The 17,716-nt window shown below is 35.8% G+C and overlaps 1 protein-coding gene across 1 annotated transcript in view; it reads left to right on the forward strand.

Moving 5' to 3' along the window:
- KDM4C (lysine (K)-specific demethylase 4C) overlaps positions 1-17,716 on the forward strand; it is a 276,941-nt gene that overhangs the window by 184,676 nt on the left and 74,549 nt on the right. The window contains exons 15-16 of the mRNA XM_009328050.1: positions 3,806-3,861; positions 7,500-7,608. Of these exons, the coding sequence (XP_009326325.1) occupies positions 3,806-3,861; positions 7,500-7,608 (165 nt within the window). The remainder of the gene's footprint in view (positions 1-3,805; positions 3,862-7,499; positions 7,609-17,716) is intronic.

The following is a 17,716-nucleotide window of genomic DNA, read 5'->3' on the forward strand; positions in this document are numbered from 1 at the left end:
CCCCCCCTTTTTTTTATTTAAATTTCCTTTTTTAACTTAGTGTGAAAGCTCTGCAGTTAGTAGGTAAGGATTATGACTTCTGTCTCTTGCAGTGTCTAATTCACAATTCTTTTTTTTTTACAGTGGTTAAGAGACAGTAAACCTTCAGAAGAAATTTGTTAGCAACATCTTCTTACATAAGGTCTCTTCCTGTGCTATTTTAGCTTAATTTATTTGTGGAACTTCTTTAGGGCCTTGGTCTCTCTCTTTAGTTGCAGTACTAAGTTACACAGCAGATGATCAGATTAAGGTTTTCCTTAAAAGTAAAAAATACCTATTAGAAGCAGGAAAACATCATCATTATTCAAGTAATGAATTTCAAAGTAAGCTGGCATAAGAACATCAAAGCTCATAATATAGGAGCAAAACCACTGTATTAAACTGAGAAGTAGTCAGTTAAAGGATTTTTATGGCAAATATGAAGAAGGTCCTTCAATTTAAAAAAAAAAAACAAACCGTGAGGGATCCACAGGTGGGGGATCCACTGAACTTCTTCATTCTCCACTTTTAAATGTAACTTTTCTCCCGCCAAGATTTCTATTGAGTCAGACTCATGCTTTCTTCCCCAATCTGCAGATGTTATTCTACCTCTACATTGTAAGCTTCACACTCCTGCAGAACTGCAAATGAGTTGGGGATCAGATCGTCAAGAAGTCCCGCAGGACTCCTTTTTTAGGAGGTTGTGGTATTTGCCTCTTCCTGCATGGCTGTTCCATTTTAAGTATTATTTTCTGTGCTGCTTGGCTCATTTATTTTGTCACTCTCATGTGGTCATGGAGATATGTGCCCATCTATTATTACTGTTTTTATCTTGCACCTCCAACTGTCATATACAAAACTAACAGGTTGGACCCATTCTTTTGGTCAGTATCTCACTATGATGATGGCCAAGATCTGTTTATAAACAACACTGATAGCAGAAAAGATGACCCATTCACTCAGGGTGTCAAAATCAGTCAAAGAAAGAGCTGAAGAAATAGATCTTTGCTCTGCTGATTTGTAAGCAAGATTCTAAGGCGAATCAGATTGAAGAGGATGCAGTGCTGTAGGATTACTCTGTGGTTGTGCTAAGGTAGTCCTCAGGATTCCCAGGTGGGTTTAAAGATCTGCAGACTGTTTCATGCTGTAGTTTTCACATATAAGTGCTTGCCTTTGAGAACTGAATGCCAATTAGAAGCAAATTTCCCATGACTGTAGTGATACTTTAATGGAAACAGTGCACTGTGTCCATTAACTGTATAGTGGAATTTTTGTTGTATTATTTCATAATGATTTCAGCATGGTGAATTAATGTATATAAAGCCTTAATAATGTGATTCCTTAGCATCTAGTTTAGGAAAGTCTTTACCTCGCCTGTGTAGTTCAGTAAATTTTCCAGTTGAGTGATTTTTTTTGAAACCAAAATATATTCAGGATAAGAAAGATAGTAACAGTTCTTCACATAGCTTGAGAGTATACCTGTGTAGATGGCAGCACCTCGTTATCCTAAAGACATCCAAAGAAGGGCAACAGACAGAAGGAGAATGTGAAGATGATTTGTATCACCTTGAAGAGTAGTTAAGGGAATTTCATATATATAGCTTTGCAAAAAATATACCGAGAGGTTAGGATATCATAAGAATCTATAAATATTTGGAAGATAATTATGCATAGGAAAGAAAGGGGTGATTATGTATAGTGATTGAACAGCATCTCAAAGAGTAATGATTTGAAACTAAAATAGGAGGCAGTACATTAGACTGAATTTGGCATGTGAATCTAGAATGGCATGAAGTTTGTTGACTTCATCTCTCTTTGACAGAGAAGTGGAAGACTAATAGTATTAGAGTAAGTCTGGTTCCCACCATTTCACTTTACCTTCAAGAGTGTGGGCACTTAGGGGAGAAAGAGAAGAAATAACCGTCTGTCCCTGTCTCCTTCCCTCCCTCCACCCATTCCTTCCTTCTTCCCTCCCTTTCTCCCTGTCTCCCTCCATCCCTTCCTCCTTCCTGTGTTCTCCCTTCCACCTGTTCTCTCCACTGCCCCTCCACCCCCAATGAGCTTCTGTCTTGTGTTGGGCTTGAAACAAGAGCAGGTTTCCTAAGATGTGGCAAGAGAACCTCACAAAGATGCAGCTAATTGAATACAAATATTGGTTCTGGAAGAAACAGTTTTACTTATTGTCCAACGGCCAAATGGAGAAATCCTATGCAATGATGTCCTTCCCCATCTGAGCTGTTTCCTCTGTTGAAGAGGCTACGAAAAGTTACAAACAGTGCAAGCTGCTGAAGCTCCCACTCAGTGCTGCAATAGCAGCCTCCTTATGTTCTGTTTTTCTTTTTTATATGCTGAAACTACCTGTTCCTGCTCAGTCCTCTTTGAATACCTGAAGGAATTGGTATTCTGAGCCTTTGGGTTTCCTGATTTAATAGTCAGTGTTTACTGTTACAAAGAGAACTGTGAACTGGAACATGTTAGGTCCCATCCCAAGGCTCTTGTGGGTAAAGTAATGAACCTCAATTCTCTTCTTCACAACTCTACAGTAATATTAAATAGTTAAAAGGGTACTTTGTAAGAGGATGGGTTACCTGTTCTCCGTGGTTTTGATAGGTAAGGTGAAAAGTTACGTGCTTAAATTGCAAAGAAGATTCAATTGTCACAAGGAAGTATTTTTAGTTAGGAAAGGTCTGTCTTATAGGAAATGTAATAAAGCATTCAATTAGATTTCTGGCAGACATTGATAATCATTATTGGAGGTGTTAAGATGAGATCAGACTGGAGTATTACATAACATTTCTTTGGGGGTTGTTTTTGGTTTTGTTTGTTTGTTTGTTTTTTCCCCTGCAGGAGCAACTTAAATTTAGAGGTTCGGGAGGCAAGCTCTCTTTCCGAGTATAGATACACAGGCACAGGATATCTTGACTTCATTTTGTGCATTTGGTTCTTTGCAGAGACCAGAAAAAAGGAAACAGGAAGAAAAATAACTAACATTGGAAACACTTTCTCATCTGTTCCTGCGAAGGGACAAGTTAAAAAAGAAAAATAAGGGAAAGAATAGATTCAGAAAAGGAGGAGACTGAAAAGAGGGAGAGAAGGGTTGGAAAGTAGAAAAGCTTGTGTATCTGTTCAAAGGCAGTGTATTAAGTAGAGGTAGGAAAAGCCCTGTTTGGCATATTATCTGGGAACCACCAAAATATACCTTGCTGAGTGCCCTAAAAGCAGATGGAGTTGTGCTGAATATCAAGGCAGTGAAGGTGTACTGCAGCAAAGGGAACTTTTTTTTTTTTTTTGGGGGGGGGGGGGGGGGGGAATAACCTACCCCATATTCTGTAGGTTTATAAATTTGAGAACTGTCAGGACCAAGCAGGTTTTCAAAGTATTTGAGTTGGATCAATGGCTTGAGTCAGTTTCTCAGTAACTTCTATTAAACTAATTATGTGTCATTTTACTGTGTTTTACCTTAGTAACCTGTGTGGCAATTCCAGCCTTTCTGTGGCAGTACTGATTAAATGCCTTTTTATTTAGTATCGCTTTAAAAGTGATTTTGTCACTTTGTTTATGAGTAATACTTAAAATGTTTTTTTCTTTAGCTCATTTGAATTGTTTCTTCTTTCGTTACTGTATTCTTGTATTTCTCCTGTAAGTAAATGCGATGCTTATAAGTGGCAGTTTGTAACCCAGTAATTAATTACATTAGCAATTTACATATCCTTAAGATCAGCTGAATAAAACTGATTTGTAACCAGTCAATAAAGCTCACTTTTTTCTGCACTATTTTTATTTTTAGGAATGTTGTCTCTGCAATTTGAGAGGTGGTGCATTAAAGCAAACTACTGACAAGAAGTAAGTAATATATACTTTGGGATCGTATGTGCTTGTTTTAAACTTTATTCCCAATCCATTCCTATGTACAAAGCATTTGTAAACCTAATTACTCGACACTGTCCTTTTAAGCTGAATCATTGCAGAATTAAAATTACTCCTATTGAAATGTGCCACTGGCATTTTGTGAAACAGTTAGATGCTAAAATGTACATTTGTTTTAGTGTTTGTACACACTTACTTGTTCCAAATTTTATTCTGCTGGCCTTTGCATAAAGAAAGTAAATGAGAGCTCATTTGTCATTGTTTGCATGGGCAAGTCTTATCAAACAGCAAAGTGTATTTTCTTCTTTGGTCCTGGGAATTTGCGATTACACAATCTTATACAATACCTTTGAACTTCTAGAAATAGTATTTTTAATTAATTAATTTGAATCATATTGAAACAATTTTAGATTTTGAAGTGGTTTTTTTAAATACACTTCTATCATACACTGTCAGAAATAGTAGTGTTGCTGACATCATGCTATTAACAGCATCAGTATTTTTCTCTGTATTTGGATGACAGAACACTAGAGCAAGTGACCCTAACAGATAAAATGGAAAATGTTGGAGCTTAGTATTTTTTTCAAGCGCAATAGTGGAACAGTCTTTATGCATTTTGAATCTTCTCGTAATTAATTAAAATGTATTCGTAGCTTAGCAATACCATGCAGATCTCTTTCTTTAACCCATTGGAATGCAGTGGTAAGAGATGATCTAGCTGCAACATTCTTTTCCACTTACCAGGCAAGAATTTATTTATCAGGGATTTGCAATTGGTTGCATGACCCCTGTAAATTGTCCAGTTAGGAGAAGGTTTTATGTGAAACTCACGGGCCAGATCTTACCTTCAGAAAGCATCAATATTGTAACTGTTTTAATGGAGGTTTTGACTAACACATGAAAATTCTCAGCTGCTTTTTAGTTCTGTTTTAAGCTCCCCTAAATTTGCTACTTGCTTTTCTCACTTAAAAAAAAAAAAAAGAAAAAAAAAAAAAAGAAAAAAAAAAAAAAGAAAAAAAAAAAAAAGAAAAAAAAAAAAAAGAAAAAAAAAAAAAAGAAAAAAAAAAAAAAGAAAAAAAAAAAAAAGAAAAAAAAAAAAAAGAAAAAAAAAAAAAAGAAAAAAAAAAAAAAGAAAAAAAAAAAAAAGAAAAAAAAAAAAAAGAAAAAAAAAAAAAAGAAAAAAAAAAAAAAGAAAAAAAAAAAAAAGAAAAAAAAAAAAAAGAAAAAAAAAAAAAAGAAAAAAAAAAAAAAGAAAAAAAAAAAAAAGAAAAAAAAAAAAAAGAAAAAAAAAAAAAAGAAAAAAAAAAAAAAGAAAAAAAAAAAAAAGAAAAAAAAAAAAAAGAAAAAAAAAAAAAAGAAAAAAAAAAAAAAGAAAAAAAAAAAAAAGAAAAAAAAAAAAAAGAAAAAAAAAAAAAAGAAAAAAAAAAAAAAGAAAAAAAAAAAAAAGAAAAAAAAAGAAAATGTCAAAAGTGTCATCTCAGTGTCAAAAGTGTCATCTCAGTAAAATTTATCATGCCCTTTTGATATTTGCTGCTGATAGATTGCATGTTGCATCTTTGAAAATACTTACATCTTTTTTGTAGATCAATTAAAATGTTTTAGAAATGTTTCATAAGATTTATTCATAGAAAAAAAATCCACAGAGGTTTGCAGAAAGTGACTTTCTCTGCGTAACTATACCTAAGGTCTTTAGTTTTGCATTATATCCCTCTGTAGGTTTCTGTTACGGATTTATGAAATGAGAGTTCTGTAAAAGTAGTTCACTCTTGTTTTCCTGTTTCTGTAACACTTTACAGTTGCTACACATTGTTCAGTCTTTCATCTATCTTTCAGCATTAGCTACCATTCCAAACTTTTGAGAGTTTTCGGACCAGTATGTTCCAATTACGTCTTTTTTCTCAGACATGTGCATTCCCTTCCCTCCTTCTTTCCCTCTCACATACTGATTAGAGATATAGGATGAGCATTACTTAGATATAAAAGCTAATGAATCAAACATGGTGGGGGGGTAACAACTTGCCATATAGGAGAGCTGAGATTCCTTCTTTTCAGCAGAACACAGCAATTGTTTTGAGTCCTGTTAGGGTGAGAGATGTCAGAGTATAAAGGTTTGGGTGAAGATTTATTGAAGATGCATTTTATTTATAGCATTTCTGTCCCATAAAGCCTAGATGGTAAGACAATGTAGTTTTGCAGGCGGGCAGGCAGCAGTGAAAAGAAAAAAGGTGTTATTAAAAGGTAAAAAGAAAAAGTCTCAAAACAAGATTTTTTTTCTGTTAGTTAGAACATAAACAAAACTGTCACCATAATAAAATGATAGATCTACAAGCTTTATCTGCTTTTATTTGGGCTGAACTGTATAACTTGCTAATTGATCTGTCATCTTTACATACAGCTCTTATTTCACAGTTTGGCCAATACAACTTTAGTGTCACATGACAGCAGTTTGTTTAGTCCCTGTGTGTCATATTATACTTTTCCAGATATTTTTTGTCAAAGATGTTATTGAAGTAGCACCACTGTAGTGCAGGAAAGAGAAATGATTTCTGTTCTGCTGCATCGCCCTCTGTCTCTTTTAGCTCCAGCCCACAGTCATGTTAATCTGCTAAGATGCTCATATGATGTGTGTCTCTGGACAGCTACAGAAAGTGGAGTGAGGCAAGCATTCAGGGCTTACAAAAAAGAGCAAATGGGATAATGAGACAAGATGTACAGTGAATGACAGGGAATAAGGCAAATATGAGTCAAGGAATGGAAATGTTTCATTTTCTTCAGATGCACTGTTGTCTACCCCAAAAAAGATTTTAGAATTAGTCTCAGAAGGCTACTCTTGGTTAATAAAAATGTCAATATCTTCTCTTTTACTTCATATAATATGCACTTTCAATATTAATTTCGGACTTCTTTTAGTTTCATTTAGTCTTTCTTGTTTTGAGATTTATGTATTGAACCAGCATTTGGAGGATAGAGTAGTGCTTTCTGATGAGTATAGGAAGCACATAGCATCATCTGACGACCTTCCTGAAGTTGCACTGAAGTCTTACATGTAGCACTGGTCTTAGGCACTTGAGAGGTGCTTCACTGCTAAAGGGGATCCAGTTCATGTTGGCATTACAGTGATAGCCTGATAAGTTTGCTGCTTCTATGCCTTTGTGTCTGTAAACAGAAGGTCTTGATAGTACACTTTGTTTTATGCTTCGATGGATGTATGACTGATTGTGATTATGTGTGTTGCCTAAGAATAGTTACTCAGGTCTGAGCAATGTTAATCCAAAATGCTGTAGGTGATAAACTGCACATGAATCAAATAGCGTGGTCTTTATATATGCACCTGGATAGCACAACTACAAAACCTTTGCACTTAATAAATTGAATGTGAAAGATGCTTAAAAAAATGTTGCAATAAAACCACAGTCTGAAATTATATTACACAAAGTGGTAGTGTTGTAAGGTTTATTAATTATGTTTCAAAGAAGCTTAGAAAATCCTAATAATGAAGTATCTAGAGAAGGTTGCCTTGCAAAAAAAACCACACAGCAAGTAATGAAACATCTTAAACGCTTGTATTTCTACGGGTTTTTTTAGTGGTATTCTTGACTTGCCACTTTTCACAGGTGGGCACATGTAATGTGTGCAATTGCCATCCCAGAAGTCAGATTTGGTAATGTCACTGAACGTACACCGATAGACACTAGCAGAATACCTTTGCAAAGATTAAAATTGGTGAGTAGTATATTCATATATGCTTCATATATTCTTTGCTATTAAGGTGTTCGAGTATTTGAAATGTATTAAAAATCTGAATTGTGATGATTATTGCCAGGTACAGAGCACTAAACTATCTTTCAGGTAAGGAGTAAATAACCAGGGTTTTATCAAGATGGGCTTTTTGACATATAATGGCAATTCATTAACATTGTTAACAGCCTTTCGTATTTTATTAAAAGAAGTTTGAACCTGCCCTCCCCCAAAAGAAGAATAACAAACTTGACCAGTGTTAACTGTGAAAGTTTCAGTTTTGGAACTGTATTGGTGATGAAAGTGTTGAAACCCAAACAGACTGGGAATATCACACAGTACGTGTTTGTGAGGTCTTTTTATTATGTATTTTTGCCTCAAGGAACTATTTAAGAAGGTAAAAGGATGTATGACCTGTTTGTTACATGGTATCTCTACCATCTGGGCATTGAAAAATGTGCACAAAACAGATCACACATTATATTGGATGAAAAAAAACCTGTTTCCTGAGGAATTTCAAAAGCTGGTGGAAAACATAAATAAAAGTGCATCAGCTACTAACAGTTGCACCCTGTGTTACATCTAGAATAACAGTGTCATTCAAGAAGGTTGATGTACAGAAGCAGAAGATACGCATAAGTGCAATATGAGAGTGTTTTCCTTGCTCTGTTACATGAGAATTACTTAATTTGTCAGTTTGTGTATCACTGTGATGTCATCTGATAGGAAGTGAGTGATTAACAGCCCATTCAAAATCTTAGGGAAAAGATACCATCAATTTTCTGGACCTGCCCGACACTATTTCTGAAGTGGTTCTTGGTCTACCTGACCTTGTATTTGCTCATTTTGAGCTATTAATCTTTTCATTACATTTTCATTTCATTCATTATTTTTTGTGTTTTGTAGCTGTATTTCTAAATGTGGAGATACAACTTTGAGTGGTTTAAATTGATAGCCTGTCCTTCAAATGGTAATCCATTCTAAATTTTTGTTCAAAATTTTAAAATTTTGTTTTTCACGTCCTTTTAAAAATAATGTAAAATGCATTTCTAAAGAGTATATATAACTTACTATTAAAAATGTTCTTCCTACTCTGAAAATAAAACCAGTAGAAGCACTAACAATTAATTTAATATTCTTATTTTTTGAGGATCTTAAACAGTCACAGACATGTGTCTGGTTGGAAATTGCTAATTCAGGGATTGAAAACATAGAAATGTTTCATTTACCAGATGTTGAAATTCATTTTCTGTGCTCTCCATGACTTGACCTGTGTAAGAGTAACAGGAGCCTTCTGGACAAGGCTTAAATTAATTTTAAGTTATTGATTATGAAGGTATGGAGCCAAAATTTGTGAAGTTACATGATTTATAATTCCCAGGTCATTTCTGCTGAATATGAAGCAATTATGTTAATCAGTTATTTATAACTGTGAGCTTTTTCTTCTATTCTTTCCTTCAGTTGGTAGAAGATTGCTTATAGTCCTCAGTGCTTTTTCAGTTCTTGAAGCCTCCTTCAATGTAAAATGACATTGAAGCACTACCGATTGTATTAAGCTGTATATACCCTTTTGGTCTCCTGTGAGTCCCCGAATGTTTAGAAATATAGTATTTGCTTTCATTAATGCTGTTTTTTAAAGTAAAAGAGTTTGTATATTTGAGTGGAATTAATGTGATCCTTACGTTAGTCTTCACTTCCTGACTGTTGATGCTATAGAATAACAATTATGCTTTCATACCTACTGACATTGGGTTCTTTGCCTTGAGGGAACCCCAGGAATTATATCCAAATTAATTCTGTTTCTTTCTCTAGGAATTCCTGTCCCTTCTTCCCCCCACTTCCATTCTTATCTTTCATTCCTCTCCATTATCATATACTCCATACTTTGGAGTAGACAGCTGATACCATCTGCCTTGCTGTTATCTTCTGTAAAAGCATACTGAGTGATTCACACTTTGGCGTTACCTCTGGGAATCTGTGAGCAGTTGATTCGGGCCAGTTTTCCCCTTTGAAATCGTAGGGATCGCCAATATTGCTCTTCAGCAGCCAGTTCCTGCTTCACAGCTATCCTATTTGTTAGGTAAAGGGTATCTTTGTTCATCAGTCTCCATCATTCAAAGCCAGAGAGCGTTCGTTGTATAAGCAAAGGCAAGTTTTGTACATTGTTCGTTGATATTGAGCCCTTATAAACAATAAATTTTTAAAAAATACATTTTTGGTCCTATCTTTATAATGCTCTTTATGTTAAAGCATGAGATAGCTAATAAATGTGGACTGTCCTACTGTGCCATCTCTCCTTTACAAAATTTGGGATGTGTTGTGTTGAATTTTTTTAAATGAGCAGAAAACAATGGAAAACAAATATAAAAGCATAGATTACATTCTAGCATGCAGCCGTACCAGAACTAGATCTTACAGTGTAGGAGCAAATAGTTCTAGTTGTTTTAAACATTTATCTTTCTATCCCCATCCTCCCCCTTCCTCACTCCCCTCCTTCTTTGCTCCTTCCCCCCCTTCATGTCTCTCTCTCTCTCTGAAATAGTAAGAAACCCAAATAAGCAGAACATCTACTGTTTTCAGAGATCTGTAGAGGCTGAGCTGACATTTTCTTTAATGTAGCATCTACAAAGGAATATCAAAGGAAATAAGAACTCAAATGTTTTATTCTTGACAAATGAAATAACATCCATGCAATCTTTTTTTTTTATTATTTTTTATTGCTTAGCTAATATGTATACTGATTGCTGTTAAATAGTTTTAATTCACTAGACATTTTGGGTTAGAATCAGTGTGTTTCCTGTCAATCTTTGCATTATTAAATATTCAGTATATACTCATTTCTTCGAGATTAACAATATTTATATTATGCTAACAGTAGCTCATAGCTTTAAAATTGTTTTATGCAACTGTTTCATGTTTGCAAGTTAGTGGGTTTTTATAGAATGCCAAAATATTTTCATATTTCCCTAGCTTTTTTCAATGGGTTACGTGCCGTGCTCCATCGTTGCTGAAAATGTACATGACAGTGAAATGGTCTTAATTCTCTTGAAAATTATTCCTTAATGCTAGTGGATGAAAACAGTCTAAATCAATACTAATAGAAGATTTTGGTGCTTGCTTTCATAGGGGAATGTGAAGGAAAAGAATGTGGTACATTCTGTGTTGAAATAAAACAGGTTGTATCATCACCTATATTTTAGGGGTATACACCCATGATATTGATGGAGTCTACCTGACTTTTCATGTGAAAGCCAAAAGGCCTCCCAGGCAACCTCAGTGTAGAGAGCATCCCACAAAGAGGCTATAACCTGTAGTTTCTCCACTTTACTTCTCTGTGACTATACCTTTTCTCTTTTTTTAAAACTTATGTGAATGGGAAAATGAGATCGTCCTGGTCTCTTTTGTCAGAGAGTCGGGCTCTCTTCCTTTATTTTAGATTCAGCCTGGATGGTCGCATCCATCAGACACTTTGAGTTCCAATAGCCATGTGGAATGACAATTTGTGATTATCAAGCTAGGAAACAAATATGTTGAATTCAGATGCTTATGCACAGGTTCTAAAATTAAATGGCTGGAGGGATATACCTCACCATGTCACACATTTCAAAACAATATTTTACATAAACTACAGTATACTAGCTGCTTTGCAGACACTTAGTTCAGACGGTCTCTGTTCCAGTGGTCTCCAAGTTTAACAGCAGACATATGAGTAAGCGTGAAAAGACGGGAAAAACACAAATGCCAACTTAAATACTGTTTAATCACAGTGAAAATGTTAGGAACAGATAAAAGGGAGGCAAAGTTGGTAAGAAGTGATGATATGGAGGGGGACCATACGAAGTTTGTCTAAACATATATGCAGAGTTTCAACTGTTGACAATTTTGAACAAGTGTGTGATTTGGAGGAGAGTTTATGCTGTGAATGAGCGTGGTGTCAGCTTCCATCACAACACATTTTAACATCATCTAACAGTTTACCCAAAGCAGATAAAGCTTAGGTTTCTAGCTGAGTTTAGCTTTATTAATTTTATTTATTTATTTTATTTTTGCCTTGTTCCATTTGTCCTTAAGTCTCCAAGAGAAGCTTGGCTGTAAACTCCTGCTTTTGAAAACTTGTTTTCCTTGACTATTTATATGTATGAGGCTCTGGGTCATAGAAAGCAGACTGTGGATTCCTGCGTGTGTCAAAGTCAACGATAAAACTTGATTTGACTTTGGGAAGGGAAAAGCTTTTCCCCAAGTACCTAGATAGTCTCTGCTTTCAAAAGAGTGCTAGTTACTCAGCTCTAATTATAAATATGAACTATAGCTGCATGAAAGAGTCTCTGGAGATGAAAAAATTGGACTGACCTCTTAAACATAAACTAGCCTTTAAAAGAAAGAATAAGTACTCTCTTGTCTGTCATTCTATTTTAATAAAACATAGGACTTAAAAATAGAATTAAATAAAAGCACTTACTATTATATGGCCAAGGAATTCAAGCCAATAGGAATATTGAGTCTCGTGTCATTTACCCTTGTCAGACATGTGACTTAACAATGAACAGTAGACATTGTAAATGAGTGTTTAAATGTTTCATCTGTTACAGAAGAAACATTTAAATAGAATCATTAGCATTTGTTCCTAAACCTGTAAATTTAAGATGTCAACTCTAAAATCATGTTTTTAATAGCATACAATCATGTTTTTAATAGAATATATATCAATTCAATAGCAAAATATATTATCTGCTTTTGATATTTTGGGTATTTTAAAATGCTTGGGTATTGGACTGACTTTGTCCTTACAGGCAGTCGCTGCAATGCTGTACTGAAACATGTGCATAAGATACCTTTGTTTCTTTATCTGTACAGTTTCCTATTATTTTTACATTTGAAATCCTATTTCTCCAACAAAATAGAGGTAGAAAATGAGTTTTGGAATAGCTGAAGTTGCCCTGAAGCTTTTGATGACCTCAAATTTGTATTTGACAAGTGAACCGAGTATAAGCACAAGTGTACTCTAAGTGAGGAACATTATTTTGAAAAGAAATTTACACTGTGATGATGACTGATCTACAAGCCTTTCAGTATCTGGCTGAAGCCGTAAAGTTCTTTTTAGAAGCCTATACACTTTAAAATTTGCACCTGAAGGCAAATAATAGTGAGCTTGAAAGCCAAAGATTATTGTTTTGAAAGGTACATCAATTCTGAAAGTACAGAGGTTTCTCTGTGGTATGCCACTGAAGAATGGAGCCAAAGCGAAAATGTGTATGAGCTTTTAAAAGAACAAACAAATATTCTCCTGCCTGTCATTCTATTTTAATGATGTATGAAACCTAAAAATGGATTAAAGACATTTGGGGACACTGCTCACCTTCTGTGTTCCAATTTGTAATAAAATTCATTTGTTAAACTACAGTGGGGTAGTAGAACTATTGCAGCTGTGTTTGTGAAAGAGTAAAGAAACACTTGCAGTAATGTATACCAGTGTTGCTATGCATTTCTGGTAATACAAAGAGGTATTGATTACTTTTCAACATTTCCAAAAATATTGCTGGAAGGACAATTGAGTAGAATTATTATACCATAGATAAATTAATGCATTAACTAACTCATTGCACACATTCACAGTCAATGGGAGCAAAATAGACAGAAATCTTGAGACAGATTTTAAAATATTTCCAAATTGTTTTAAAACTGTTAATGAAATAGCTTTAAATAGCACATTTTTGATTTAAAAAAAAGTTACACTAAAAAGGATGCAATAGTTGATTACTGCAGTATATAATTCGTTGAAAATGTAGTGACTCATTGCAATCATGTACAAAATACAATTTAGTGTACATGCTTTAGTCACTGCGTTCATAAGATTTTTAATAAGTGTGTTAGAAGAATGTACACTGCTGGCTGTATAGTACTTACTGTCAGAATAATTTGCTACAATGAGCAGATCCTATTGCAAACTGTCAAATTCATATCATGCAGCGGTACCATACTATTAAGTCTCATGAAAAATATGGAAAATGTTAGATACGCGTGACTATAAATAATGTCTGAAGGCATGGACATGTCTGTAAGAATGAAAGCAGAGTGTTTAAAACGCTAACTAGTCCCCTGAATTTCTTTTTACTTGCAGAGAGTACTTTATGCGCAAGAAAATGGATTTTTCCTATAAAAATCCTTTGAAATTTTTAAAGATCTGTATGATTAGTAGTCCATAATAAGATGTGTAGGTCTGATAGAGTCAGGTCTATGTTTTGAAGTTCATCTCTGTCTATACAATATGTATTTGTGCATAGGTGAGATCATGTATGTGGGGTTTTTTGTGTCCACACACAAATGGACAGTAATGCAACAAGTGTATGAGAAAGGTAACTTGTAAGTTAAACAGGTAGATGGCAGAGGTGAATGTCATTGAAGAATTAAATTAAATCCTGAGTTTTGAATTGAATAATAAGGTTGAGAGTGAAGAATGATTTCATTTCATAGATAATATTCTACATTGTCAAGCATGGAATAACTCTCTGAGCTCTAATAATTTGATGACAGCAAAGTAGCAACTGAATAACATGAGGATCACAAGTTATCTAAATGGTTTTACTTTGCATGAGCAAAAAAAATAATTTTTGTAACATTCTAAATTTAAAAAAGTTATAAAACAGCTGAATTTATTTACTTTTATTTTGTCTTTCATTTATTTAAATCTTCTGATAAAGCTTTCAGGAGTGCTTACATGCTTCAAAGATGAGAGTCCACTTTCAAATATGATTTGACTATTTGGGGACAATAATACTTTTTATCCAAAAGAGCAAAAGGGCTTGTGATTGTATTTCATATCAGAGCTTAATTTTTTACTGGTATTCATTTGAAAGATCTTCTATTTGGACCAATAAAGTAGCAGATCCTATCGGGATGTCCTTCTGTGATTACTCATGTGAACTTTGCACCCACTGTAATATTTGATAAGTCACTTTATGCCTTAGTTTACCTTTCTGTTTGCCAATACTGGTGTCACTATGTTGCTGAGAAAAATATTGCCTAATATCTGTGTAAGATTTTGAAAACACAGCATTCCATTAAGTTGTTAAGAGTTACTTTATGTCCCCAGGAATATGAATGATCAGTTCTGATGGACATGGGATTTACTTATGAATTAACATTTAGATTGTGGTTTTTTTTTAACCTTAATTTTTTAATATAAAAAATAATATAAAAATTGCATATAAAAATTTTCTGCAGAAAGGCATTTGATTTAGAAAGTTATACATCATATATAAGGGAAAATAAAAAGTGTGAGAATTAAAACAGCCAGGAAAGGGACAGAAACATGTCTGCTGATGTAAGTGTAATAACTAGCAAGGACTAAATGTGTCCAGTTAGGCAGAATTTAAATAATGTTTTAGAAAAATGGGAGAAAGAAAACTGACTGTATCTGTAAGAAAAGAATTTGGAGACAGCATAATCCAGGAAAGCTTATCTCTGATCACCACATGCACAAGGTGTAGAGACAGTTTTATTGTTTTTGTTTTTGTTGTTGCTTGTGTTGTTTTTCTAGTGATTGAATATACATCAAACCAAGGTATTTTTAAATGTAAATTTAAAAGACAAAAAATTTCTTCCATAATCTTGTATCATTTCTGTGGCCAGGGTAAGCTATTTTAAACCGGAGCATCACTGCAATTATTACCAGTTTGATTTATGAGACCATAAAGATGTATCGTTCAATCTTCTAGAAATGTACCTTTTTATTATCTGTAAGTCTTAGGCAGTTTTGAATAAATTTTGCTGTGCTATTGACTATATACATATTACATACATTTTAAAAAATGAACACTCCTCACCAACGTCAATGAGTGCTTCTGTATCATTCCATTATACTTTTATTCCTTTGAAGTCCCCACTGTTTTATGTCCTCTACAATCATAGAATGGTTTGGGTTGGAAGGGACCTTTAAAGATCATCCAGTACAAGGCCCCTGCCATGGGCAGGGACGTCTTTCAGTAGATGAGGTTGCTCAAAGCCCCATCCAACCTGACCTTGAACACTTCCAATGACGCATCCACAACTATTCTGGGTAACCTGTTCCAGTATCACACCAGGCTCATTGTAAAAAATGTCTTTCTTATATCCAATCTAAACCTACCCTCTTTCAATTTAAAACTGTTGCTCCTTGTTCTGTCACTACAGACCCTGGTAAAAAGTTCCTTGTCTTTCTTATAAGCCCCCTTTAAGTACTGAAAGGCCTCAATAAGGTCTCCCCACAGCCTGCTTTCTCCAGGCTGAACAACCCCAACTCTCTCAGCCTTTCTTCTTAGGAGAGGTGTTCCAGCCCTCTGATCATTTTTGTCTTGGACCTGCTGTAACAGGTCCATGTTTTTCTTGTGCTGGGGACCAGAGCTGGACGCAATACTCCAGCTGGGAGTACCCTCACAAGAGCAGAGTAGAGGGGGAGAATTCCCTCCCTTGACCTGCTGGCCATGCTGCATTTTCTGCAGCCCAGGATATGATTGGTTTTCTGGGGTGCAAGTATACACAGCTGGCTCGTGCCCAATTTTTCATCCACCAGTACCCCCAAGTCCTCCTCTGCAGGGCTGCTCTCAGTCCATTCATCCCCCAGTCTGTATTGCCCCTAACCAGGTGCAGGACCTTGTCCTTGGCATTGTTGAACTTCATGAGGTTCACATGGGCCCATCCTTCAAGCCTGTTCAGGTCTCTCTGGGTGGCATCCCTTCCCTTGAACATATCAACTTCACCACTCAGCTTGGTGTCATCTGCAAACTTGTTGAGGGTCCACTCAATCCCACTATCTCTGTCATGGAAGAAGATACGTAGTATGTAGTATATAGCATGTATATGTAGTACTGGTCCCAGTACGGACCCTTGAGGGACACCACTCATAACTGGTTTCCACTTGGACATTGAGCCATTAACTGTAACTCTTTGGATGAGGCCATCCAGCCAAATCATTATCCATCTAACAGTTCATCCATCAAACCCGTTATCCCTCCAATTTAGCAGCAAGAAGGCTGTGGGGGACTGTATCAAAGGCCTTACAGCAGTCTAGGTAGATGACATCCATAGTTCTTCCCTTGTCCACTGATGCAGTCAGTCCACTGTTGGTGAAGGCCACTTGATTAGTCAGGCATGATGTCCCTTGGTGAAGCCACGTTGGCTATCTCCAGTCACCTCCCTGTCTTCCGTGTTCTATGATCTTACTGGGTACTGGGGTGAGGCTGACTGGTCAATAATTCCCAGGGTCCTCCTTTTTAGCCTTTTTAAAAAAGGGTGTGATATTCCCTTTTCTGCAGTCACCAGGGACTTTCCCTGACTGCCATGACTTTCCAGATACGATGGATAGTGGCTTAGCAACTACATCAGCCAATTCCTTCAGGACCCTGGGATGCATCTCATTGGTCCCATGGACTTGTGTATGTTCAGGTTCCTCGGATGGTCTCAAACCTGATCTTCTCTTACAGTGGGAGGGACTTCATTCCCCCAGTCCCTACCTTGAAGTTCAGGGACTTGAGAGATGTGGGAAGTGATGACCAGTGAAAACTGAGGCAAAAAAACTGCTGCGGACCTCAAGCCATCTCCATGTTGGTTGTCACTAGTTCTCGTGTCTTACTTATGGGGGCAGAGAGGGGGATCAGGGGGCGGGTACATTTTCTTTAATCTTCCTTTTCTGACCAACATACCTGTAGAAGCCATTCTTATTACTCTTTGCATCCCTTGCCAAATTCAGCTCCAACTGTGCCTTAGCTTTCCTGATCCCATCCCTACACATCCAGGCAGCATCCCTACATTCTTCCCAGGATGCATGTTCATGGTTCCACTGCCTGTGCATTTCTTTCTTATGCTTTAATTTGACCAGGAGGTCCTTACTCAGCAATGCTGTTTTCCTGCACTCCTTGCCCGATTGCTCACACATGGGAATCGAGAGCTCTTGTGTTCTAAGAAAAATGTCCTTAAAGAGCTGCCAGCTCTGTTCTGCTCCTTTATCCCTGAGGGCAGTTTCCTAGGGGGGTTCCGTTCTGTAATTCCCCAAACAACTGAAAGTTCACTCTCCTAAAATCCAAGGTCTTTGACTTTTCACCTGGCCCATATCCCTTGG

The sequence above is a fragment of the Pygoscelis adeliae genome, unplaced genomic scaffold, assembly GCF_000699105.1.
Source record: "Pygoscelis adeliae isolate BGI_AS28 unplaced genomic scaffold, ASM69910v1 Scaffold45, whole genome shotgun sequence".
Taxonomy (NCBI): Eukaryota; Metazoa; Chordata; class Aves; order Sphenisciformes; family Spheniscidae; genus Pygoscelis; species Pygoscelis adeliae.